At 44.4% G+C, this 26,760-nt stretch overlaps 1 protein-coding gene across 1 annotated transcript in view; it reads left to right on the forward strand.

Moving 5' to 3' along the window:
- CHRM3 (cholinergic receptor muscarinic 3) overlaps positions 1 to 26,760 on the forward strand; it is a 165,243-nt gene that overhangs the window by 32,058 nt on the left and 106,425 nt on the right. The window contains exon 2 of the mRNA XM_038761354.1: positions 25,010 to 25,122. Within this exon, the coding sequence (XP_038617282.1) occupies positions 25,029 to 25,122 (94 nt within the window). The 5' untranslated portion in view covers positions 25,010 to 25,028. The remainder of the gene's footprint in view (positions 1 to 25,009; positions 25,123 to 26,760) is intronic.

The following is a 26,760-nucleotide window of genomic DNA, read 5'->3' on the forward strand; positions in this document are numbered from 1 at the left end:
AATTGCAGGTGAGGAAACTGAGAAGTGAAGTGACTTGCCCAAGGTCACACAGCAGAAAAACTGTGGAGACAAACAGTGGAGTCAGGATCAGAACCCAGATCCTCTGATTTCCAGGGTCAGGCTCTTTCCACCAGATCCCGCTGCTTCCCTTATACTTTAGTAGCTTTGAACGTGCTCTCTGAGGGTCTCGCCTCCACGGGGGGACAGTTCCCCTCACCCTGATTGCATGACATAGTGGTGAGAGACTGGCCTGGGAATCAGAAAGTCATGGGTTCTAATCCGGGCTCTGCCACTTGTCTGCTGTGTGACCTTAGGCAAATCACTTCACTTCTCTAGGCCCCAATTCCCTCATCTGCCAAATGGGGACTGAGACTGTATCCAACCCGATTTGCTTGTCTCCACCCCAGTGCTTAATACAGTGCCTGGCACATAATTGTGGCTTAACAATACCGCAATTGTTATCATTATTATTACTACATGCCGGTCAGTTCTTGAAATCATGGTTTTGTAAAGGAGAAAAAAATATGTCAAGCTGCAGAGCTGTCACCTGGCCGCAATTCAGTGCCAATTGACCGGAAGCCAAGTTGCCCTGTTTTCATTAATTCACTAAAGTTCATTCATTCAGTTCATTCAATCTTATTTTTTGAGTCCTTAATGTATGCAAAGCACCGTACTGAGCGCTTGTGATTTTTCAAAATACAGACGTCTTGGGGGTGCCACGTGGGGTTTTCATTTTCACTTTGAAATGGCTCCTGCCCACCCCACTCAGGAGAGTAGAATATCACGATAAATGGACACATTCCCTCCCCGCAACTTGCTCACAGACTAGAGGATGAAGACTGTGAGCCCCATCTGGGACAGGGACTCCTGGATTTCCACCGTCTCTGGAAACCTCAGCTCTCCCTTGGTTTCCAAATCTCCCAGTTCAATTTGCTCCAACTTCCTCACCTTGCCCCGGGCTTTCCTGGTCAAAGTGATTTGTGAAGTTGAATTGTTGCTGGTTTGGTTTTCTTTTTTTTTTGTATTACCTCATAGTTCATCAGGAAACCAAAGGACGTGGGTAATCAGGAGCCTCCCTTGTTTGGCCTAAGGAAACTTTCAACTGGTCTCTATTTCTGGATGTTTTGTGAGCGAACCTGGGGGATTTTTCCTTACATGGAAAGTCGGGAACGACTTTGTTCACGGAACCGCCATATTCTTGGATTTTAAACAACAACCCAGGGAAAAAGAGTGAAATGTCATTAATTCGAGTTCAAGCTGGGTTCTGTTGCCAGGAAAGGAGATGTGGGAAGCACGTGGCCTAGTGGATAGAGTATGGGCATGGGATTCAGAAAGACCTGGGTTCTAATCCCGGCTCTGCCACTTGTTTGCTGTATGACCCTGGGCAAGTCACTTCACTTTTCCCAGCTTCAGTTACCTCATCTATAAAATGAGGATTAAGACTGTGAGCCCCATGTGGGGCAAGGACTGTGTCAAACCTGATTAGCTTGTGTCCACCCGAGCGTTTAGTACAGTGCTTAGTATATAGTATGAGCTTAACAAAAACCACCATTATTATTATTTTTTTATTATTAGTTGTCCTAGTGGAAAGAGCACAGGCTCAGGAGTCAGAGGATTTGGGTTCTTATCTCGGCCCCACCACTTACATTGCACTCTTCCCAGTATTTAATATGGTGCTCTATGCATGGTTAGCACTCAGTAAATACCATTGATTGATTGATTGATTGATTGATTGTCTGTAGCGTGACCTTGGGCAAGTCACTTAACTTCTCTTGCCCTCTGTTTCTCAACTGTATATTGGGGATTCAATGCCTGCTTCACTCCCTGCTTTGACTATGAGCCCCAAATAGGACAGGGGATGTATCTGCTTTGATTAACTTGTATCAACTTAGTACTTAGAAGAGTGTCTGACACATAGTAAGTGCTAACAAGTGCCGTAATAGTAATAATATGGCTTGGAATGCCTTCCCTCCTCAAATCCGCCAGGCATTTACTTTCCCCCCTCTTCAAAGCCTTATTGAAGGCCCCTCCTCCAGGAAGACTTCCCAGACTAAGCCCCACTTTTCCTTATCTCCCACTTCCTTCTTCATCACCCAGACCTGCTCCTTTGCTCTTCCCCCCCACTCCCAGCCCCACGGCACTTACAGTATTATCTTTAACTTTATTTATTTGTATTGATGTCTGTCTCACCCCTACCTCTAGACTGTAAGCTTGTTGCGGGCAGGGAATGTCACTGCTTATTGTTGTACTGCTCTCTTCCAAGTGATTAGTACAGTGCTCTGCGCACGGTAAGCGCTCAATAAATATGATTGAATTAAAGAATGGACAGTAATGATGATGATAACCATGTTTCCTTTGAGAGGTCAAGGAATCCTTTCTCTCTAGCTGTATTCCAAAAAGGTATTCGCCGGAGAGTGTGATGAGCTGATAAGGCTACTGTGGTCCACAGTCCTGCCTTCCCGGGCCCACAAAAGTGTCATCCATTATATCTTCAATGGCTCTGGTAATGCCAGGAAGTGTAGGCTCAACACCGCCTTGTAGCTAGCTCTGTAGGCTTGGAAAACACCCTGCCACATAAGCCAAGAGCCGTCTGGGGGCCGGACGTCCGTGTCAAGTTGTTCAGGGGTGCGGCATTAAAGGGCAGGTCGAGGACTCACCGCTCTTTCGAGCCAAGCGGCGGAGGTTTTCATAAATCGTGCTTTCGCGTACAGTCTCGCATTCTCCCCTGATGATTCAGGGATGTGACTTGGAATCGTAGTGGCTCAGTCCTGAGACTTAGGTCAGAGAAATACTTCAGGGTGAGTGATGACTCCAGGCAAGAAATTCCACTTAAGGGTAGCTCGAGGCATTCCATAGGCTGCACGTGCAGAAATGTGGGGAAGAAGCACTTGCGGCGTGCCAACGAGGCGGTGATTTAGTGGTAGCCCATTTGGGCCGTCCCCTGGGTAGGCCTCGACGGATTCAGTCATGTTCGACCACCCTATTAGGCTGCAAGGGAGAATGCTTGGGTGTCTCGGGTCTGGGGAGGGAGACTTGGATATCAATGAGGCTCACTCACCCTTCCCTCCTGTCGAGCCCCTTGGTCTTGTTTTTCTTTCCCGTTGCCGGCTGTTTTCCTGGATGGGTGGGGTGCCAGTGGAGTTAGTTCAGTGCCTTTGGCTGGTTTTTTCTCTTCTCCATCCCGTTCTGCCCACATATACCAGTCATCAACACGCTCACTGCCATCTTCCTGCTGCCTCTGAGGGAGATGGGGTGTCCCAGGTGTGTTCCTGACAGAAGGGAGCCAAAATGGTGGCTACAGGATCCAGTCTGAAGGGTGGTAGAGACGAGACTTCGGAAGGGACAGGTAATGAAAGACATGACTCTGGAGGAGGGAGTTGGTAGGCTCTAACCCTTCGGGGTTACTGCAGGGGTCTGTGGGGGGCAGGGGACAGAGAGGGGCAGGGAGGGGGGAAACCAGGGGGCTAGTCATGGCATTGATTTTCCTCCACCATCCTGGCAGCTGGGTTTCATCGTCGACTCGCCCACCAAACCTCGAGTCTGGAAATGCGGCCTCACTGGCAACCGAATCAGAACCAGCGTGGCTTAGTGGATAGAGCAGAGAGTGGATAGAGTCAGAAGGACCTGGGTCCTAATCCTGTCTCCGCTGCCTGTCTGCTGGGTGACCTCGGGCCAGTCATTTCCCTTCTCTACACCTCAGTTACCTCAGCTGTAAAATAAGGATTGATCAGTCAAGCAATTGTATTTATTGAGCGCTTATATGCACAGAGCACTGTATCAAGTGTATGGGAGAGTATAATATAAAAATAAACGGACACATTCCCTACCCTCAAGGAGTTACAGACTGCAAAGGCTATAAGCCCGATACAGGACAGGGATTGTGTAAATTTGGATTCATTACCTGTCCTCCCTTGTACTTAAAGTTCCTTGTACAGGAACAGCATCCAACCCGATTTCCTAGGTTCTGCTCCAGCACTTAGTACAGTGCTGGGCACATAGTTGAGCGCTTAACAAATACCATCATCACTGTTACTGTTATTAGTGAAGAACATTGTCGTTTGGTTAGAAAATAATTCTTGGAGAAAGCTACAAAAACCTTAGCCACTTACTGCCCCTAAAACACCAGCTTATTTTCTGTTCCCCCAGTGCATGGGAATGCTGTGAAAATAGACCTCAGCACCACAGTGTCAGAGATGTGTCTGCTCTTCAGAGATGAGAGTTAGAGAAAAATTAGGGGGGCTGTCGAGATTGACTTCCAAGAGATTGACTTCCAAGAAGAAACAAAGTCACGGTAAGTGTCTGTAGTCGAGCTGAGTGGCAGCTAAAAAGGAGCAAAGCTATCATCGGGTAGGTCTGAAAGGTGGAGGTTAAGATGAGAACAGTTCGGCAGGGACATTGCCTAACCGATAGAGCACAAGCCTGGGAGTCAGAAGGACCTGGGTTCAAATCCCAGCTCTGCCACTCATCAGCTGAGTGACTTTGGGCAAGTCACTTCACTTTGCTGGGCCTCAGTTACCTCACCTGTAAAATGAGGATTTAAACTCTGAACCCCATGTGGGAGAGGGACTGCTTTCAACCTGGCAAATTTGTATTTACCCCAGTGCTTAGTTCAGTGTCTGGCACATAATGATTGCCTAACAAATACCATGATTATTTTCATTATTATTATTGAGATATTCTAGGACAAAAAGGGTCACAAAAGGCAGATTTGTGCCCTTAGAATGATTGATGAAAAGCCTAATCGGGTTTTCCTTTCAAGCACTTTTTCTAATGGTATTCGTTCAGTGCTTACTAGGTGCAAGGCACTGTACTAACTGCTGGTGCAGGTGCAAACTGATCACGTTGGATGAAGTCCGTGGTCCACGTGGGCCTCACAGTCTTAATCCACCCATTTTATAGATGAGGTAACTGAGGCACAAAAAAGTGAAGTGACTTGCCCAAGGAGACACAGCAGACAGGTGGCGGAGCTGGAATTAGAACCCAGGGCCTCTGATTCCTGGGCCCATGCTCTTTCCACTAGACCATGCGGCTTCTCATTTCATGGGAGCCGTACATTTTGAAACATCATTAAAAGCATCATTTCTGAGGATTTAGCCCTTGGGAGTGGGAAGGTCAGATCGCTAGCATCAGATTTCATTTCCATTGTACATGGAAGATAACTGGATTCTTGACCATTTCCCAGTGAATTCTTCCACAGCCCTGTCTTTTGACCCAGTTCTTAGATTTTTATTTTTTTTAACCAGTTGAACTCAATAAAAGATAACACTACTTCTTCAGTTGTCGATCACCTTCCATCACTGCATCCTTTTCACAAATGGCATTTCCGTTCATAAGAACGGCATTTGTTAAGTAAGTCCTTTCCACGTGTACTACACTAGGGTACATGTAATGTTAATCAGATCAGGTTAAGCTGGCTCAGATAGTAATAATAATAATGATGGCATTTATTAAGCGCTTACTATGTGCAAAGCACTGTTCTAGCAGATCAACTCATTGGGCTTCATTCTTGAGTCTCCCTCTGGCAAATTCTGGCTCACACCCACTCTCCTGCTTGAAACTCGCTCCCCCTTGTCACTTTATAATTACAACTGAAAATAATTGTGATATTTGTTAAGCGCTTACTATATGCCAGGCACTGTACTGAATGCTGTGGTGGATACAAGCTAATCAGGTTGGACACAGTCCCTGTCCCACATGGGACTCACACTCTTATCCCCATTTTACAGATGAGGTAACTGAGGCACAGAGAAGTGAAGGGACTTGCCCAAGGTCACACAGCTGACAAGCAGCGGAGTTGGGATTAGAACCCAGGACCTCTGATGCCCAGGCTCGTGCTCCATCTACTAGGCTATGCTGCATCTCATAATTCTCGTATTCTTTTTATATTATAATTATTATATTTTAAACCCTTACTGTCAAGTCCTGCTGTAAATTCTGGGATAGACACAAGTTAATTAGAGTGGACACAATCCCTGTCCCATGTGGGGCTCACAGTCTAAACTCTTTGTGAGCAGGGATAGTGTCTACCAAATCTGTTCCATTATACTCTCCCTAGTGCTTAATACAATCAATCAATCAGTCATATTTATTGAGCTCTTAATATGCTCAGTATAATCTGCCCTGTACTCTGAACTTGGGAGAGTCTGGTACAGCAGAATCAGCAGTAATGTTCCCTGCCCATAACGAGCTTGTCTGCAGGACGAAATGGACATTAATATGAAGAAATAAGTCATTTATAATATATAATTTAAAGATAAGTACATAAATGCTGTGGGTTTGGGAGTGGGGCGAACAAGTACAGGGTAGTATTCGATATCAAGTAGCAGCGTACAGTGAGTGCTCTGCACACAATAAATGCTCTATAAATATGAGCGATCAATCGATTGATTGGAAGAGATGGGCGGCCTAATGGAGAGAGCCTGAGCTGGGAATCAGAACGGGCTTCCAGTTCCAGCCCTTCCCTGACCTCCTGTCTGACCCCGGACAAGTCAGCTAACTTCTGCCCATCCTCCGTTTCCTCATCTGTAAAATGGGAATATGGATCAGGGCCTGTGTCTGAGTAGATTTTCCTGAAGGCTTTCCCAACGTGTAGCCCTCAGGATGTGTTGAACAAATACCCTCGTGGAACTGGAAGGGGAAGGAACAGGGAATCAAGTCAGAGACACGGTTGCCACGGTGCGGAGACGTGGGGAGACTTCACTCATTTTTTTCTGCAGACGGTTCCTCGGGCGGGAGAGTTTTGACAAGGCATTTTGTCACATGCCTGAAAGCTTTTGAGGAAACAGCTGTGAGGGAATTAAATCCAAATTCAACCTGCCTCCCACATGTGTGGAAATTAATTGGCTAATGCCTGATAAGTAGGTGGATTTCCCCAGAGGACTTCTCCTAGGAAATTGAGGTGGGACTGCCTTAATATTCCTTCAGGTGTCTGGAAACTGGGGATGGCTCAGTTTATTGTGGACCATTCTGCCCCCTACTTTTTCCTCTCCTTTGTTTCGCGGGAGGAGGGGGGAGAATAAAATGGAATAGGTGTTGAGCGCTTCGTGAACAGGGAACGTGTATACCAACCTTTAGTGCTCTGCACACAGTAAACACTCATTAAATACGATCGATGGATTAGTAGTTAGAATCCCTGCAGTCAGAGAGTTTACAAGGCCTGGGACATAGTAAGCGTTTAACAAATGCCATCAATCATGATCATTATTATTGCAGCCTAGAAGAATTTCTTTAGTAATTATGTTCAAAAATGGTCATTTTAAAATGGAACTTCTGTAGCAATTGTATTAATGGTAATCAATAAATGGGAGTTCTTTACTAATGGTATTTGTTGATAATAATAACAATAATAATAATAATAATTACAGTATTTTTTAAACACTTACCATGAGTCAGGCACTGTACTAAGTGCTGGGGTGGATACAAGCAAATCAGGTTGGATATGGTCCCTGTCCCATGCTCTCAATCTCCATTTTACAGATGAGGTAACTGAGGCACAGAGAAGTAAAGGTCACAAAGGAGAAGTAAAGCCCAAGGTCTCACAGCAGACAAGTGGCAGAGCTGGAATTAGAACCCAAGACCTTCTGACTCCCAGGCTGATGCTGTATCCACTAGGCCATGTTGATTTGTATATGCATCTGCTCCTTGAAATGTAGTAATAATTTTTTCAAAATGAGGCAAGCCATATAACTTCAAGTTTTACTTCTCAGTAATTTTGAGAATCACTAGCCAAGATCTTCTTTTGCTTTTAAAAAATCAAATGGCTATGAGATTTCAGAAAACAAATTTGATTTTTTTTTACATCTCTCCCCACTCATATGCTGTTAGGTTTTCAGAGGGGAATGTCATCTTATTGAGGGAAGAGCACAGGTCTCGTTAATTTAACAGAATGGAGAGGGCATAAATCACATAGCTAAGCTTTCTGGGAACTTAGCAGAAAAATGCTTTTATCTGACTGATTAATGCCTTATTGATCAGAGTGGCTAGTGGCATTATCTTAATTGGATGAAACCACGGTACAGTCAGTTTGGCAAGGCATTTGATGACCAAGTGGTCCAGCTGCAATGTGAAATACACACCAGACTGAACGTGATGGTTTGGACGTGAAACATGGCTCTTTACTCGGGTTTTTGAGCAACAGACGCTTTGGGTATAAAATCGCCTTGGTACTCCACGCTCCTGGCTCTCTTCCTTTCCTTTAGCTTGCTGAGCTCTGTTGGGAGTATCTTTAAAATATACACCTTTTCCTAGAGCTCTGTACTAAGCGCTCGGAAGAGACTGGTGTGACAGAGTTGGTAGACGGGTTCCCTGCGCACAACAAGCTTGCAGTCTAGAGAGGGAGACAGAAGTTAAAATAAATAAATAAATTTTGGACATGGATATAAGTGCAATAGGGATGAGAGAGGGGTGAATAAAGGGTACAAATCCCAGTGCAAGGATGAGCCAGAAGGGAGTGGGAGAAGAGGAAATAAGGGCTTAGTTGGGAAGGCCTCTTGGAGGAAGTGTGCCTTCGATAAGGCTTTAAAGGTGGGTACAGTGTCCCATGGGGTGTTCACAGTCTAAGCAGGAAGGAGTAGGATTTAATCCCCTTTTTACATCTGGGGAAATTGAGGCATAGAGAAATCAAGAGTCTCCTGTGGGACAGGGACTGTTTCCAACCTAATTAGTTTGTATTTACCTCAGCACTTACTGCTTGACATGCAGGAAGTGCTTTCTTAACAAATACCATTATTATTATTATTAAGTGGCAGAGCTGGGTTTAGAACACAGTTCCTCAGACTCCCAGGCTTGTGCTCTTTCCACTAGGGAGCCATCTAGCATCACTAAATATTTCATTAATTAATGATCACTAAATAATTCCCTCACTAGACTGACAACTCCTGCGGGCTGTGATCATTTCTACTAATTCTCTTCCATGAAACTGTAAGATCTTTGAGGGCAAGGATCATGTCTGCCATTTCTGGTTCACAGTAAGTGCTTAGCCCAAGCTATAATTATGATTTCTCTGTATTGTGCTCTCTGAATCAATCAGTTGTATTTATTGAGCATTACTGTGTGCAGAGCACTATATTAAGTGGTTGGGAGAGGACAGTAGAACAGAGTTTAGACACAGTTAGCTTGTTGTGGGTAGGGAATGTGTATGTTATATTGTTGTATTGTATTCTCCCAAGGACTTAGTACGGTGGTCTGCACACAGCGCTCAGTAAATCCCGGCTCCACCACTTGTCAGCTGGGTGACTTTGGGCAAGTCACTTCACTTCTCTGGGCCTCAGTTACCGCATCTGTCAAATGGGGATTAAGACTGTGAGCCCCCCGTGGGACCACCTGATCACCTTGTAACCTCCCCGGCACTTAGTACAGTGCTTTGCACATAGTAAGCGCTTAATAAATGCCATCATTATTATTTATTATTATAATAAATGTGACTGGCCTCATTGACCATACTCTCCCGCGCGCTTAGTGCTCTCTACAGGATATGCTCTGAGAAAAGATGATTGATCAATTGAGTGGATCTGACTTGATGATGATGATGATGATGGCATTTTTTAAGCTCTTACTACATGTCAAGCACTGTTCTAAGCACTGGGATAAATACAAACTAATGAGGTTAGGCACAGTCTCTGACCCACATGGGGCTCACACTCTGAATCCCCATTTTACAGATGAGGTAACTGAGGCCCACAGAAACTAAGTGACTTGCCCAAGGTCACACAACATACAAGTGGCGGAGCCAGGATTAGAACCCAGGTCCTTCTGACTCCCAGCCTAACTGCTCGGAATCTGTGGTGAAGTTGGCTTCTTTTTTGGCCAAATTCTTTCCGAAGTTTGGCCATCTCCACATTCTCACTTTCTGAGCATCGCCCAAGACAAGCCAATCGTGGACACTTCATGAAGGGAAGAAAAGCAAATCGCTCCCTGCAGACTCTAAGATAGCAGTTTTCTTTGTGCGTGGCCACTGAGATTCACTCACCCATATTGCTTTATGGTGTTTTTTGTTTGTTTCCTTTAAATCAGCCGGAAGGAATGCTGATGAACACAGATTTAATAAGTGCCCATTCCCCAGTAGACTCTGGTCTCACCCAGTGGATAGTTTGTCTCTCATCTCACCAGTCTGTTTATTAAGTGAAATGTTTAAAGATCTTTCCGGGGAGAGAGAACGTTGGTGGTTTTCAAAAGCAATCTCCCGGCTTTCCGGCTTGGCTGTCTAGACCCGCTAATTCCGGTGGTTGGCTAGAAAAGACATGGAAAATTAGATAGAGTGTAGTAATCACTGAGGAGTTAAGAGGAACGTAACAGTCCACGTCTGCCACGATTTAGCCAGCGGCAACTGCCCCTTGTGTTGGCATTTACTTTCCAGAAAGATTTATTCATTTTTTCTCCTTTTTTGTTTTAACGTGTGGTGTAAATGGATTGGTCTCTCACGCTTTCCCAGAGTTGTCTTTAGGCAATTTGATTCTGATGTGCAGTGGTTAATCAGTTTGTAATAGCCAGTCATATAATAATCATACTAATAATAATGTTGGTATTTGTTAAGCACTTACTATGTGCAAAGCACTGTTCTAAGCACTGGGGGGAATACAAGGTGATCAGGTTGTCCCACGAGGGGCTCACAGTCTTAATCCCCATTTTACATATGAGGTAACTGAGGCACAGAGAAGTTAAGTGACTTGCCCAAAGTCACACAGCTGACAAGTGGCTGAGCCGGGATTTGAACCCATGACCTTGGGAGTCAGAACTCCCAAACCCGCGCTCTTTACACTGAGCCACTCTGCTTCTCTAAAGCATATGTCTTATGTTTGAGGGTTCAAGTGTGTCCCAGATTTCCCAGTCACTCATTCATTCAATTGTATTTATTGAGAACTTACTGTGTGCGAACGCTGTACTAAGTGCTTGGGAGAATACAATATAACAATAAACAGACACAGTCCATGCCCACAGTGAGCTTACAGTCATCAAAGACAGAATGTGGCTAGTGGATAGAACACGGGCCTGGAAATCAAAAGGACCTGGGTTCTAATCCCAGCTCCCCCGCTTGTCTTTTGTGTGTCATTTAATTTCTGTGTGTCTCAATGACCTCATATGTAAAATGGGAATTAATAATAATGAGTAAAAATCATCATAATATGGTATTTAAGTGCTTACAACCTGCCAGGCGCTATACTAAGTGCTGGATAAGACTGTGAGCCCCATGTGGGACAGGGACTGTGTCAACCTGATTAGCTTGTATCTACCCCAGCGCTTAGTACAGTGCCTGGCACCTACAAAGTGCTTAATGAATACCATAAAAACAACTAAATGAAAAATAGCATCAACAAAAAAGCAAAGTTCTTCCTCCAGCATATGTGCAAGTCCATGATGCAGGGTCCAAGAATCCGTATCTATCCCCAGGGTAGGGCATAGACCATCAACCTATTTACTGAGGACTTATTGAGGACTGTACTGAATGCTTGGGAAAATACAGTAGATTAAGTAGGCATGATCCTTGACCTCAAGGAGTTTACAATCTACCATGTGCTAAGCATTTGGGAGAATACACAGTACGATAGCACAATCCCTCCTCCTAAGGAATGTACATTCTACTGTGTGCAGAGCACTGTACTAAGTGCTTGGGAGTTTGTAATAGACTTAGTAGACACCATCCTTACCCTCAAGGTGCTTACCATGTATCCGGGGAGACGGCCTCTAGAAGATAAATTCCAGGTAGGGAGAAGAAGAAATGGAATTTCAAATCCTTTAAAGCCGCGAGTCTAAGGATTTAGCCTTTTCCAGGAAACATAAAATCAGCTTGAAATTCCGTAGCATTAAAGTCTCCCAGTGAAGCGCTAGCCTCTGCTGTCAGACAACTGTCCTAAATCTGTGGAACAAACTCTCGCCGTGACAGAGGATCTTGAAAACCTGCGACTTTGAGGTGAGGCCTCCAGTGAAACTGAAAGCAGTTCGCTTTGTGGACTGTTGCCTTTGAAGTAGAGAGTCCCCAGGGCCTCGTCGCTGGGCTCAGTTGAGGAAGACAGAGAAGCAGAGTTCAAGGAGGAGTGGACAGGTTTCGCTTGATAAGGAGATATTCATCGTCAATTTTGTCTGCGTTTCACTTGTCTCCTGTAGGTCATTTGTCGCTGACCTGAAGATTCCAGTTGATGTCATTTATTCAAATTCTTTCAAGACTGTACAAATCTTGCAATCCTTCAAGGGTAAAAATAGGCTCCCACCCCATGGCATAAGCTCCCACTGCAGAGGTGACTGTGTCCAACCCGATTTGCTTGTATCCACCCAGGCACTTAGTACAGTGCCTGGCACATAGTAAGCTCTTAACAAATACCATAATTATTATTGTTGTTTAGCTGAATGGTCTTGGGGTTGGGAGATGATGGGTTACTTGGATTCTAGGCCTTGCTCTGCCCACAGTATCTCAGCAGGTCTCAGAAACTTATTTTTTTATGGTATTTAAGTGGTTACTATATGCCAGGCACTGTACTAAGCACTGGGGTAGATAAAAGCTAATCAAGTTGGACACGGTCCATGTCAGTCAGTCAGTTGTATTTATTAAATGCTTACTGTGCAGATCACTTTTCTAAACGTTTGGGAGAGTACATGGAACAATATAACAGACGTATTCCCTGCCTACTGTAGATGAGCTTATAGTGTAGAGGGGGAGGCAGACATTAATAGAAATAAATAAATCGCAAAAATGGACATAAGTGCTGTGGGGCTGGGAGGGGGGGATGAATAAAGAGAGCAAATCAGGATGACACAGAAGGGAGTTGAAGGAAAGGGACAAAGGACTTAGGGAAGGCCTCTTGGAGGAGATGTGCCTTCGGAAATCTCTTCAGAGCTGCCGAAAATATCAGGCAATAGCTGGCCCCCAATCAACGCATGATCATTCTGATGATGATATGCATATCTTTGCTTGTTAATTGATTATCACATTAGGGGCAGTGGGGCCTAGCAGGAAGGAGCAAGGGACTGAGATCTAGCCTGTGAGCCCGTTGTTGGGTAGGGACCATCCCTATATGTTGCCAGCTTGTACTTCCAAGCGCTTAGTACAGTGCTCTGCACACAGTAAGCACTCAATAAATACGATTGAATGAGTGAATGAATGAATGAATAAGATGTAGGAGATCCCCTGGCCTGCTGGGTTTCCTTGGGCAAGTCACTTCACTTTGCTGGGCCTCAGTTACCTCATCTGTAAAATGGAGATAAGGTAGTTGCGGGCCCTGTATGGGACAAGGACTGTGACTGATTGGTTGATCACGAATTTGCCCCAGTGCAGTGCTTATAACAGTGCTTTGCACATAGTAAGTGCTTAATAAATGCCATTATTATTATTATTATTATTATTATGTACCAAGCACTAGATGCATACCATCTTCAATGTACTATTATTCCAATCCATCAATCGATGGTATTAATTGAACGCTTACTGTGTGCTGAGCACTGTACTAAGCACTTGGGAGAGTACAATAGAACAGAAATAGCAGACGTGTTCCCTGCCCGTATCGAGCTTACAGTCTATAGGGGAAGACAGACGTTAATTAGAAGCAGCATCTAGTAGATAGAACAAAGGCCTGGAAATCAGAAGGCTATTTATTCTAATCCCGGCTCTGCCACTTATTTGCTGTGTGACCTTGGGCCAATCACTTCACTATGCTGGGCCTCAGTTACCTCATCCGTAAAATGGGGATTGAGACTATGAGCCCAAGCAGCATGGCTCAGTGGAAAGAGCACGGGCTTTGGAGTCAGAGGTCATGGGTTCAATTCCCGGCTCCACCACTTGTCAGCTGTGTGACTTTGGGCAAGTCACTTAATTTATCTGTGCCTCGGTTACCTCATCTGTAAAATGGGGATTAAGACTGTGAGACCCCCGTGGAACAACTTGATCACCTTGTAACCTCCACAACGCTTAGAATAGTGCTTTGCACATAGTAAGCACTTAATAAATGCCATTATTATTATTATTATCCCAGCTCTGCCACTTGTCTGTTGTTTGACCTTGGGCAAGGCACTTAACTTCTCTGTTCCTCAGTTACCTCATCTGTAAAATGGGGATTAAGACCGTGAGCCCCACGTGGGACAACCTGATTTCCTTGAATCTACCCCGGCGCTTAGAACAGTGCTGGGCACTAGTAAGCGCTTAACAAGTACCATATAATGTGGGACAGGGACTGTGTTCAACCCGATTTGCTTGTACTGTATTGCTTACAGTACCTAGTAAGCACTTAACAAATGACATTGTTATTATTATGAATAAATAATTTATTCCAGAGGCTTCTGTCTTCCAGACGGTCATCAGATGGGACTTCTGTCTTCCACGGTGGGGAGGGATGATGGGTTTAGGCACCATCCACCCAATGGGTGAGAAGGTTGGGGGGGGGTCACATGACAGGGCCTTCTAAATTGTGGCATGAAATGGTTCAGAGTTTGACGTTGGTCAGTGCGTTTGTCTGTGATGTGGAGGTTGGCGGGTGGGGGAGTTCATTGATGGCCTGAGGGAATGTCAGGTTGGGAAACAAGAACCTTTCACTGTGCCTGAAAACGAAGAGTTGTAAACCGGGGATGATTCATAGCCACTTACTGATGAGCTGAAGAGACCATCTCCACACACATTTTACCGTAATTGCCTTTTAGGGACCACAAGGGAGAACTGAGTAGTCAAATGAACTTCCACATCCATCTGCGATCAGCAAATGCAATCGCCCCAGAAAAGGCTTATTCGGGACCGTCCAAAACCCAAACGGAAGTCCTTCCCCCACCCCCGATACGGGAGTGACGGACACTTTCGGTCTTCTCGGTTTAGGGGCCTACCAACCCTCAAGAAGAAGCCCACCCCCACCTCTTTCTGGATCAGTCGGTCTCAGGTTCTCAGATGGAAAATCTGGGAGAAAGGATTGGGTACACTCAGACCCTCCCCTGGAGGATTTCTGCAGGCCCAGATCAGTCAATTAATGATTTGTTTTTGAGTGTTCACTATGTGCAGAGCACTCTTCTAAGACTCCCCTGCTCTCTCCCCGCCCCCGCAGGGAAGCAACATAGCAGACATAGCGGACAGAGCGCAGTCCTGGGAGTCAGAAGGACCTGTGTTCCCCAGCTCCACCACTTTTCTGCTGTGTGACCTTGGGGAAGTCATTTCACTTCTTTGTGCCTCAGTTACCTCATTAGTAAAATGGGGATTGAGACTGTGAGCCCCACATGGGACAGGGACTCTGTCCAACCCCATTGGGAAGTCATCTCACTTCTTTGTGCCTCAGTTACCTCATCAGTAAAATGGAGATTGAGACTGTCAGCCCCACATGGAACAGGGACTCTGTCCAACCCCATTTACTTGAATCTGCCCCAGTGCTTAGTAGAAGGCCTGGCACATGGTGACAAATACCTTTATTATTATTATTATTATTATTTCCCTCTCTTCCCTCTCCCCCTCACTGCCCTCTCTCCCCTTTCCCCTTCTATCTTCTCCCCCTTTCCTCCCACACCCTTCCCCTCCTCCCCCTTCGTACTTAGACTGTGAACCTCACATTGGGCAGGGACTGTTTCTAACCTGATTAGCTTGTCTTTACCCCACTGCTTATTCAATCATATTTCATTCAATCATGTTTATTGAGCGCTTACTGTGTGCAGAGCACTGTACTAAGCACTTAAGCATTGCTTAGTTACAGTGCCTGGCACATAGTAAGCGCTTAACAAACACCATAAAAAAACACTTACTACAGAGCTCTCTACAGGGAAAGGCACTCAATAACTAATAATGATAGAGGTATTTAAGCACTTCTTTTGTGCCAAATGCCAAATTACCACTAGAGTAGATCAAAGATCATTGGGTCAGGTAGAGTCCCTGTCCCATCTGGGGCTCACGGTTTAAGGGTGAGGGGGAGCAGACATTTTATCCCCATTTAACAAGTGAGAAAACCAAGGCAGAGAGACATTAAGTGGAGCCGAAGCTGAAGCAGAGATTGGGAGAAAATTAAAGAGAGTTTAGAGAGAGAAAGCCAACCCATGGCATTGATTTTTCTTCTTAAATTACGCCTTCACCATGAGGTCTGGGCCTTACCTAGCCCCAAATTCCTATAGCCAGTGGAAGTTCTTCATTTATTCATTTCACACTGCTTCTTTAGAGAAGCAGCATGGCTCAGTGGAAAGAGCATGGGCTTTGGAGTCAGAGGTCATGGGTTCAAATCCCAGCTCCGCCAATTGTCAGCTGTGTGACTTTGGGCAAGTCACAACTTCTCTGTGCCTCAGTTACCTCATCTGTAAAATGGGGATTAAGGCTGTGAGCCCCCCGTGGGACAACTTGATCACCTTGTAACCTCCCCAGTGCTTAGAACAGCACATAGTAAGTGCTTAATAAATGTCATTAGTATCATTATAACAGAGTTGGCAGATTCATTCCCTGCCCACAGCGAGCTTACAATCTAGAGGGGGAGAGGGACATTAATAGAAATAACTAATTTTCCGTGGAGCTAAGACTACTCCCTCTGGCTAACAATGAGGTCTTTGGTCATTCTTTTCTTCAAAGATGGTTGACTTCTGTTCCGCCCTCCTTTTCTTTTTTTTAGATGGAATTTGTTAAGCGCTTACTATGTGCAGGGCACTGTATAAAGCCCTGGGGTAGATACAACATCATCAGCTTGGACACAGTCCCTGTCCCATGTGGGGCTCACGGTCTTGTTCTTCATTTTACAGATGAGGTAGCTGAGGCACAGAGAAGTTAAGTGACTTGCCCAAGGTCACAGAGCAGACAGGCGGTGGAGCCGGGATTAAAGCCAATGTCCTTCTGATTCCCAGGCCTGTGCTCTATCCACTAGGCTACTCTGCTTCTCCCTTCCTTCGTGCCTGAGCTTAGCCGTTAAAAAAAAATGCCATCTGCCTATCTAAATTCCATTTTTAATTGTCCATTTTTAGTACCGAGTTGAATGTAGTTTCTCCGGCGCAGATAATAAAACAGATTTTGGCGTATTATAGCAATTATCTGGATAAATAGAAAAACGGGCCTGATTTTTCTTCTGTTGTAATCTAAATGAAAATTCTGAGATTACTCATTGTAGTTCAAAGAATGAATCCTTTATGAGGAATCCTCACCAAATATAGTCTCTTAAGAGTTTTAACACACGCCCAAAATAGCCTTATTTTAGTGCTTTACGTGACACTTCTATTTCTTTGATTTGGGAAAAAAATGGTTTTGTGTGTTTGACACTTCAATTGTTAATGATTCATAATTGAAGTAGTTAATGAATTCATGAGTTGGGTTAAGGCAGGGGGTCCAATTTCTCCTTGTTCTTTTCCCGAAAAATACTTCTTTGAAATGCTTCCTCACCTAAGTGAGCTGAGTTAATGCTTAATTTCCAAATTAAGTTTTATTTTGACTTATTTGGACATCTATTCCTTGAAGGAGTTCCCCAGTCTGATGCTTTTGAAATACTTCTTTGGGCCTCTTTCTTCTTCTCCTCCTTCCCAATGTCTGTAATATCATGTCTACCTCCTCTACTGTCTTGTACTTTTCTAACCGCTTAGTACTGTACAGAGTAAGCACTCAACAAGAGATCCTTTCAGGCCTAGTGGACAGAGCCTGGGCCCGGGAGAACCTGGGTTCTAATCCCTCCTCCACCACTCATCTGCTGTGTGACTTTGGGCAAGTCACTTCACTTCTCTGGGTCTGTTACCTCATCTGTAAAATGGGGATTAAGACCGGGACCCCCCTGTGGGACATGAACTTTGTCCAACCTGATTACTTTGTATCTACTGCAATAGTTAGAACAGTGCCTCGCACATAGAAAGCGCTTAACAAATACCATAAATAAATAAATGCCACTGATTTGTTAGTGGTATTTATTGAGTACCCACCAAGTACCCTGCACTCTACTATAAACACTTGGGAAGGTATCCCAGAAGCTAGCCCCGTTTCCTGCCCACAAGGAGCTTTTAGTCTAATGGGAGAGTTGGGCAGTCACAGATGTTGATGAAGTCACTGTTTCTCAAGATCGTTTTGGGAAAACAAATAGCTGCCCTCTGTCCAGGGTAGTAAAATTCTGCCTGGAAACAGTGTCTCATCCAAATAGTTGCTTCATTGTCACGGTCCAAAGCACTGACTGAGCGCCCTCTCAGGGACTGTATTGAATACCTGAGAACTCAAACCAGAGGTAGAACCCCATCTTAGAGGTAGAACCCTTTTTTCCTCTCCTCCTCCTCCCCATCGCCCCGCCGTACCTCCCTACCCTCAGCACTTGTATATATTTGTACATATTTATTACTCTGTTTTATTTGTACATATTTGTACATATTTACTATATTTACTTTATTAATGATATATATATATATATATACATATATATATATATATAGCTATAATTCTATTTATTCTGATGGTATTGACACCTATCTACTTGTTTTGGTTTTTTGTCTGTCTCCCCCCTTCTAGACTTTGAACCCGTTGTTGGGTAGGTACGGTCTCTATATGTTGCCAGTTTGTACTTCCCAAGCGTTTAGTACAGTGCTCTGCACACAATAAGCACTCAATAAATACGATTAAATGAATGAATGAATGAATCTTAGGAGGAGATGAGCCCGATGTAATCTGCCAAATCTGCGGTGGTAGGGGCATGGCAATGAATGAGGAAAGACGAAGGTGAGAAAAATTAAATGGAAGTCAGAGATGAACTAAAAGATGTTCTCCCATGAGAAGATGCAGGACGGTTCCTCTAGCGGACATTTTTCTGGTTTGTGCAGGGATGGCAAGGTTGCTGGGGAACCCACCCCTTGGAGAGGTAGTTCATGGGTGATACTGTTCATAAAAACATGCCAAACGATTGGCTAGTGGAAAGGCCCTGTGGGCTATGGGAAGATCTGGTTCTGGTTCTGCTCATCTGCCTTCTATTTGACCTTGGGCAAGTCGCTGCATCACTCTGGGCCTCAGTTTACCCCTCTGTAAAATGGAGATTCAATACCTGCTCTCCCTCCCTCTCAGACAGAGAGCCCCACGTGGAACAGGGACTGTGTCCAACCTGATTATTCATTCATCCGATAGCATTTATTGAGCGCTTACTATGTGCAGAGCCCTGTACTAAGCACTTGGGAGAGTACAATATAACAATAAGCAGACACAGTCCCTGCCCACAGTGATCTACTCTGGTGCTTATCCCATGCTAAGTGTTTAATAAGTACTGTCAGGATTATTGTTATTGTTGGTGGAGTTTTCCAGGGAATTTATATGGGGTGTGGGGGAGATTTTCGACTAATCCCAAGGCACCCCCTGAAACCCCCTTAAAACTGTAAGCTTCTCAAGAGTGTGGATGACATCTTCCAACTCTATTGTATTCTCTCAATGTGAACTTAGTTCAGTGCTCTGTGAATATTTCACCTACTCCTCTTTAATAATAATAATAATGGCATTTATTAAGCCCTTACTTTGTGCAAAGCACTGTTCTAAGTGCTGGGGAGGTTACAAGGTGATCAGGTTGTCCCACGGGGGGCTCACAGTCTTAATCTCCATTTTACAGATGAGGTAACTGAGGCACAGAGAAGTGAAGTGACTTGCCCAAAGTCACACAGCTGACAATTGGCGGAGCCGGAATTGGAACCCACGGCCTCTGACTCCAAAGTCCATGCTCTTTTCCACTGAGCCATGCTGCTCTTTAAGCTCGTTGTCTGCAGGGAATGTGTCTGTTGGTTATTATACTCCCCCAAGGGCTTAGTACAGTGCTCTGCACACAGTAAGCACTCAATAAATACGATCGAACGATTGAACGATGAAATGAATTATTGACTGGTTGATGCAGAGGGTTGGCATAGTAATTTTCAAAATCCAAACCCCACAGCTCTCTCTGGCCATAGCTTTACCTTCTTTCTTCCTCCATAACCCATGCCCGGGATTCTGATGCCGGTTTGGGATCAGGAATCCTCTTGGTGGTTTTACCGTGGGAGCAACGGGCCGCTTTCCCAGAATGAGGTGGATGGGTGACCCTGGTGGGAATCAAAGCACGAGGAGTGAGTCACCCAACCCTGTTTGCAGCCAGATACGCATCGCTCTCTGCTGACAAGGCTGCATTGTCCCCCCCCAAAGCCTTTCAGCTGATATTTCCCCTACTGAGACACCGCTCTGCGCAAGACGACCTTCAAACTCACTCTCCGTCCTCCTCCGGAAACCCCCACCAGTTTTTCCGTACTCAAGATGTCGATGGATTCATTGGCAGTTTAATTGTCGTCCAATAATAAACCTCATTTTTTTCCCTAGGCCCTGCTTGATGAGTAGGGTGGCCTAGGGGAAAGAGCCCAGGTTTGGGAGTCAGAGGACCTGGGTTCTAATTCTGCCTCCACCACTTGCCTGCTGTGTGACCTTGGGTCAGTCACTTTATTTCTCCGTGCCTCAGTTTCCTTAACTTTAAAATTGGAATGAAATACCTGTTCTCCCCTCCTCTAGACTGTAACCTTGTTGTGGGCAGGGAATGTGTCTGTTACATTTTTGTGTTGTACTCTCCCAAGCACTTAGTACAGTGCTCTGCACACAGTAAGAGCTCAATAAATATGATTGATTGATTGTTTTCCCTCCTACTTAGATTGTGAGACTCATTTGGGTCAGGGCTGAATCTGACATGATAAATTTATATCTATCCCAGCGCTTGTCTATCTTGTCAACGACCTCTCTCTCACGTCCAGCCTCTGACCTGGAATGCCCTCCCTCTTCATATCCAACAGACAATTATCCTTCCCCCCTTCAAAACTTTATTGAAGTCACATCTCCTCCAAGACACCTTCCCTGACTAAGCCCTCCTTTCCTCTTCTCCCACTCCCTTCTGTGTCACCTTGACTTGTTCCCTTTACTCATCTATCCCCCCAGCCCCTTAGCACTTAGGTACATATCTGTAATTTTATTCATCTGTATCATTAAATATGATTTAATGAATGAATTAACATCTGTCTCCCCATCTAGACTGTAAGCTCACTGTGGGCAGAGAATGTGTCTGTTATATTGTTGGGTGGTTCTCTCCCAAATGCTTAGTACAGTGCTCTGCACACAAAAATCACTCAATAAGTATGAATGACTAACTTAGAGCAGCACAGCATGGCCTAGTGGAAAGAGCCCGGACTTGGGAGCCAGAGGTCCTGGGTTCTAATCCCGGCTCTGCCACCTGTCTGCTGTGTGACCTTGGGCAAGTCACTTAACTTCTTTGTGCTTCAGTTACCTCATCTGAAAATGGGGCTCAATATTGTGAGCCCCAAGAGGGACAAGGACTGTGTCCAACCTGATTACCTTGTATCTACCCCAATGTTTACAACAGTGCTTGACACATAGTAAGTGCTTGACAAATACCACAGTTGTTATTATTAAATGTTTATCAGATGCCATGATTATTATTTCTAGTATTATTATTAGTAGTAGTAATAGTAATACTAGTATTGCCTTGCTGCATGTTAAATGTGCTCACTGAGGCAACTGCTCTGTCATTGTGTTTTAGTGACTTTCTCCAGTAAAGTGAAGGCTCCTTGAAAGGCAGTATCATGCCCAACTGATATGACTGCACTGATAATAATAACAATTAATAATTGTGATACTTGTTATGAGCTTACTTTGTGCCAAGCACCGTTTTAAGCGCTGGGGTAGATACAAGTTAATGAAGTCGGGCAGTTTCCCTGTCCCACATGGGGCTCGCAGTCTTAATCCCCATTTTTCACAGATGAGGTAACTGAGTCATAGAGAAGTTAAATGACTTGCCCAAGGTCACACAACAGAGAAATAGGGAAGCCAGGATTAGAACCCATGACCTTCTGGCTCCCAGGCCCTATCCACTCTACCATGCTGCTTCCCGTGATGCAGACTGTGCTTGGAATACCTAGTTGTGGTAGTGGTTAAGCGCTTACTATATGACAAGCTCTGCACTAAGTGCCAGGACAGATACAAGATAATCAGGTCAGACACAGTCACTGTTCCTAAGATCATGGTCTCAGTGGGAGGGAAAGCGGGAATTGAATCCCCATTTCACAGATGAGAAAACTGATGTTCCAGAGAAGTGACTAGCCCAGGGTCACCCAGAAGACAAGTGGCAGAGCTGGAATTAGAACCTAGGTCCCCTGGGTTTGAGGCCCTTGATCTTTTCTATTATTACTGTCTCAGGTCTTCTCCTATTTTATTTGTAAAAGTGGCAGTAGAAAGGTATTTACTAAGCACCTTCTGAATGTAATGCCCTGTACAAGATGCTTGCTCTAACTCTATCCCACTTTGTTCTATAAACAAAACAGTAAAACCATCGTACTGTGGGTATCAATTCGTACTTTTGTTTAACGCCATAAACGCTGAGCAGTTCAAATCCTGATGGATTCCCTTCGATTTTCTCCAATCACACTTCCCACGTTGTGGGTTTTCGTCCTTGGAAGAGGACATTTGGGTTAATAGATTTCTTGACGCATCATGAAGCCAAATGCCTATTTAGTCAAATGTTCATTTCCTGGCAGTGACGCCGAGTGAATTGATGAATGAGTGAGTGAAAGAGTGATTCATTCATCCACTCACACACACATCCTCTTCCTTGGATCCGTTAGTAAATCAGTCTTACCAGGTTTGACAATTGCTGATTCAAGAGGCATCTTTACCTGGGACATCTAAGGAGAAACAGCATGGCCCAGTGGATAGAGTACGGGCCTGGGAGTAAGACGGACCTGGGTTCTAATCCTGACTCTGTCACCTATATGCTGACCTGGGCAAGTCACTTCACTTCTCTGGGCCTCAGTTACTTCAATTGCATAATGGGGATTAAGACTGTGAGCCCCATGAGGGACAGGGACTATGTCCAACCCGATTTGCTTGTATCCATCTCAGCACTTAGTACAGTGCCTGGGACAGAGTAATCACTTAACAAATACCATAATTATTATGACAACTTTCACTAGACCAAACTCCTCCAAAGACTTATTGTTGGCTGTGAATCTCTGTGAACATTGGCTGTGGATATTGCCTTGACATTCCTCATCTTCCGGTTTTGTGTTTTTTTTTTTAGTTTTTGAAGGGAACAATTTTTGCAAATGACTTTTCAGACCTCATGTGCCTTCCAGGAATCACTTCTAATTCACTCAGATTAAATTGGCTGCCACCTAAACTCTTTGGTGGATAATGGGCTGATCCTGGAGAAGGGAACATTTGGGTGCCTCTAAAGGGTGACATTGGGCTGCTTCCATTTTCCTCTCATTTCTTTTTGTCTGGGGGCACTCAGATATTGGTTGATGGTAACCATAGGAATGGAAGATAGAAGTCAGTCAGCATTGGCATAACCTATCTTCCCTCACTAGACTGTAAGCTCCTCATGGGCTGGGATCGTGCCATCTAAAAGCAACATGGTTGTACTTCACCCTTGGGTGAGGACAACAGAATTGGTGGACAAGTTCCCTAACCACAGCGAGCTTATCGCCTAAGGGGATTGGTTTGGTTAATCTGGTGGGTAATAGAATCGTGGTTGTATTATGCTTCTTTTTAAATTCTTGAAGCATCTCATCCAAATCAGTCTTAATGCTCCCTCCTGAAAGTCTTCACTTTTTTAAAAAAATTTAATCACCTACCAAGTGACATTCTCGCCAGGAAAATTTGACCCCAACGGCGCTTTTGTACTTCTGGCTCTCTGCTTTAAATACCACCTTTCAGGACCTTGCGTTAGAAGATCGTTTCAGTCCGCGGAAACAAATGCCCACAAATGATATTCCGGTGAAACCTCCTCCTTTCTTCATGGTAACTGGAAAGGGGATTTGAGACTCAGATGTCGGTGATCGTTATGCAAATGATTCTAATAATAAAGCCGTTTAGCGATTCACTGTGGAACTCAACCTTTCTGTCAGTTTGTGAGTTCCATCCCTGCTTTTCTCCTCCATTAAACTTAATGCATTTTGAAGGCTGGGACACCATGTACCCCCTTTAGACAGTAAGCCCGTTGTGGGCAGGGATTGTCTCTCTTTACTGCTATATTGTACTTTCTCAGTGCTTAATCCAGTGCTCTGCACAGAGTAAGCACTCAATAAATATGATCGAATGAATGAATGAATGGGTGAATGAATGTATTCTATTTCTGTTGTACTCTCAAGTGTTTAGGCCAGTGATGTCTGAGAAGGAGCATGGAACAGGATGTCAGAGGACCTGGGAACTAATCCCAGATCCACCATCTGCCTGCAGTGTGACCTTGGATGAGTCATCTCCCTTCTTTGTGCCATACCTTTCTCTTTTGTTAAATTGAGATTCAATCCCAGTTCTCACTCCTACTAAGACTGTGAGTCCCCTGTGGGACAAGGACTATGTCCAAACAGATAATCTTGTATCTACCCCAGCGTTTTGAAAAGTGCTCAGCACACAGTAAATGTTTAAGAAACATGGCAGTCATTATTATTAGGCACTATAGATATGTAGAATAATGATCAATCCGGCAATGATATATACTTATGACATTCTGTGAGCAGGGCACTGTACTAAGTGCTTAGGAGAGTACAGTGGGTGCTGATAAAGTTGGACCTCTTTTGGTTTTGTTTGATTACTGTCAAATTCACTATTATTATTATGATGGTATTTGTTAATCTCTATCTGCAAGGACTGTTCTAAGTGCTGGGGTAGATATAAGGTAATCAGATCGGATTTTATAATAATAATAATGATATTTGTTAAGCACTTACTATGTGCAAAGCACTGTTCTAATCACTGGGGAGGATACAAGGTGATCAGGTTGTCCCATGTGGAGCTCACAGTCTTATTCCCCATTTTACAGATGAGGTAACTGAGGCCCAGAGAACTTAAGTGACTTGCCCAAAGTCACACAGCTGACAATTGGCAGAGCCAGGATTTGAACCCATGACCTCTGACTCCCAAGCCCATGCTCATTCCACTGAGCCACGCTGCTTCTCGATAATATAAATTAATATAAATTACAGACTTGAGGAAACTGATTCTCTGCTGTCCATCAGATTATCAATCATTTATTCTTAGCACAGTTAAAAAAAACAAGTTTTAATGACCCTTGATTTTTTTCTTTTTTTTTTTTACTTTTGCTTTTGCTTTCAGATATCGGTGGTAATGGCCTATGTTCCAGGCGGGAACTGTACAAAGGAGTGTCCTTTCCAACTGCTACAATTTCCGTCATGGATTGTCAGACTCAGGCTTCAGCCCTGTTGTCGGTAAGTGCTCCTGACTGAACTTGGGCAAATCACTTCACTTTTCTGGGCCTCAGTTATCTCATTTGTAAAATGGGAATTATCTTGTATCTCCATCTTTCCCAGCAGTTAATAATAATAATAATAGCATTTATTAAGCACTTAATATGTGCAAAGCACTGTTCTAAGCACTGGGGAGGTTACAAGGTGATCAGGTTGTCCCACGGGGGGCTCACAGTCTTAATCCCCATTTTACAGATGAGGGAACTGAGGCACAGAGAAGTTAAGTGACTTGCCCAAAGTCACACAGCTGACAATTGGCGGAGCGGGGATTTGAACCCATGACCTCTGACTCCAAAGCCTGTGCTCTTTCCACTGAGCCACGCTGCTTCTCAGCTGCGGTTAGTACAGTGCCTTGTGTGTAGATAAGTTTTGACCAATACCATTAAAAAAACTAAGTACTTAATGTGTGCAGAGCACTGTACCAAGCACTGGGAAAAAGAAGTAGACATTGTCCTTAACCCTCAGGAGGTGCCCACTTTATGCTTGGCAGAGTACAATAGAGTAAGCGCCCCTCCAACTTTTTTTTTAATTGTATTTGCTAAGCCCTCACTATGTGTCAAGCACTGTTCTAAGTGCTGGGGGAGATACAAATTAATTAGGCTGGACACATTTCTTGTCTCACATGAGACTCACAGTCTAAGTAGGAGGGAGAATGGGTATTGAACCCCATTTTGCAGATGAGGAAACTGAGGCACACAGATGTGACGTGACTTGTCCAGGTTCACACAGCAAACAAGGGGCAGAGCCGGGATTAGAACTTCAGACTCCCAAGCCAGTGTTCTCCCTTCCACTCCCACTGTGAGCCCCATGCTCGTTCCACTAGGTCACACTGCTTGGTTATATTTATTAGGTATTTACACTTAAAAGAAAAAATGCATTAGATCTCTTTCCTCTCAATAGCTTCATTCTAAAGTAACTGTGGAGTAGCTCTTCATGGCGTGGTAGGAATTAGATCAGAAGTGACTCATTCGGAGAGCAGGATTTCATCTTAATTCCTTTGCATCCTGAAATCATTCTGCTTTTGAAAAGTCACACTGAACTCGCTACATTTCTCCTTCAGCTGCATAATAGCACTCAGATAGTAGAAATATGCAGCATAGAGAAAAGCTTGCCTGGCCAGGTTAGAAAATAGATTTCTGTGTCCCCAATATGCCTAGGATGGAACAGATCTCTGACATCGTCATTAGTTGAACTTGGTTTTTTTTTTGGTTGTTTTTTTTTTAAGCACTTACTATGTGCCAGGCACTGTACTAAGCACTGGGGTAGATTCAAGCTTATCAGGTCGGAAACAGTCCTTGACCCAAGTCTGCCTCACAGTCTTAATCCCTATTTTGCTGATAGGGTAACTGAGGCACAGAGAAGTGAAGTGACTTACCTGAGGTCACACAGCGGGTAAGTGGCAGAACCGGGATTAGAACCCAGGTCCTTCAGACTCCCAGGCTCATGCTCTATTCACTAGGCCACACGGTTTCTCTGATCCTGTCAACGGTCCAACTTGTTTTCGAACATTTTTTCTAGCCTTTTTGTAGCATTCAATAAAGGGCTGTATTTTTCTACATATAGAATGTGTGTGTGAGAATGCGACATCAATCTTAAATA

Source organism: Tachyglossus aculeatus, chromosome 19 (genome assembly GCF_015852505.1).
Source record: "Tachyglossus aculeatus isolate mTacAcu1 chromosome 19, mTacAcu1.pri, whole genome shotgun sequence".
Classification (NCBI taxonomy): Eukaryota; Metazoa; Chordata; class Mammalia; order Monotremata; family Tachyglossidae; genus Tachyglossus; species Tachyglossus aculeatus.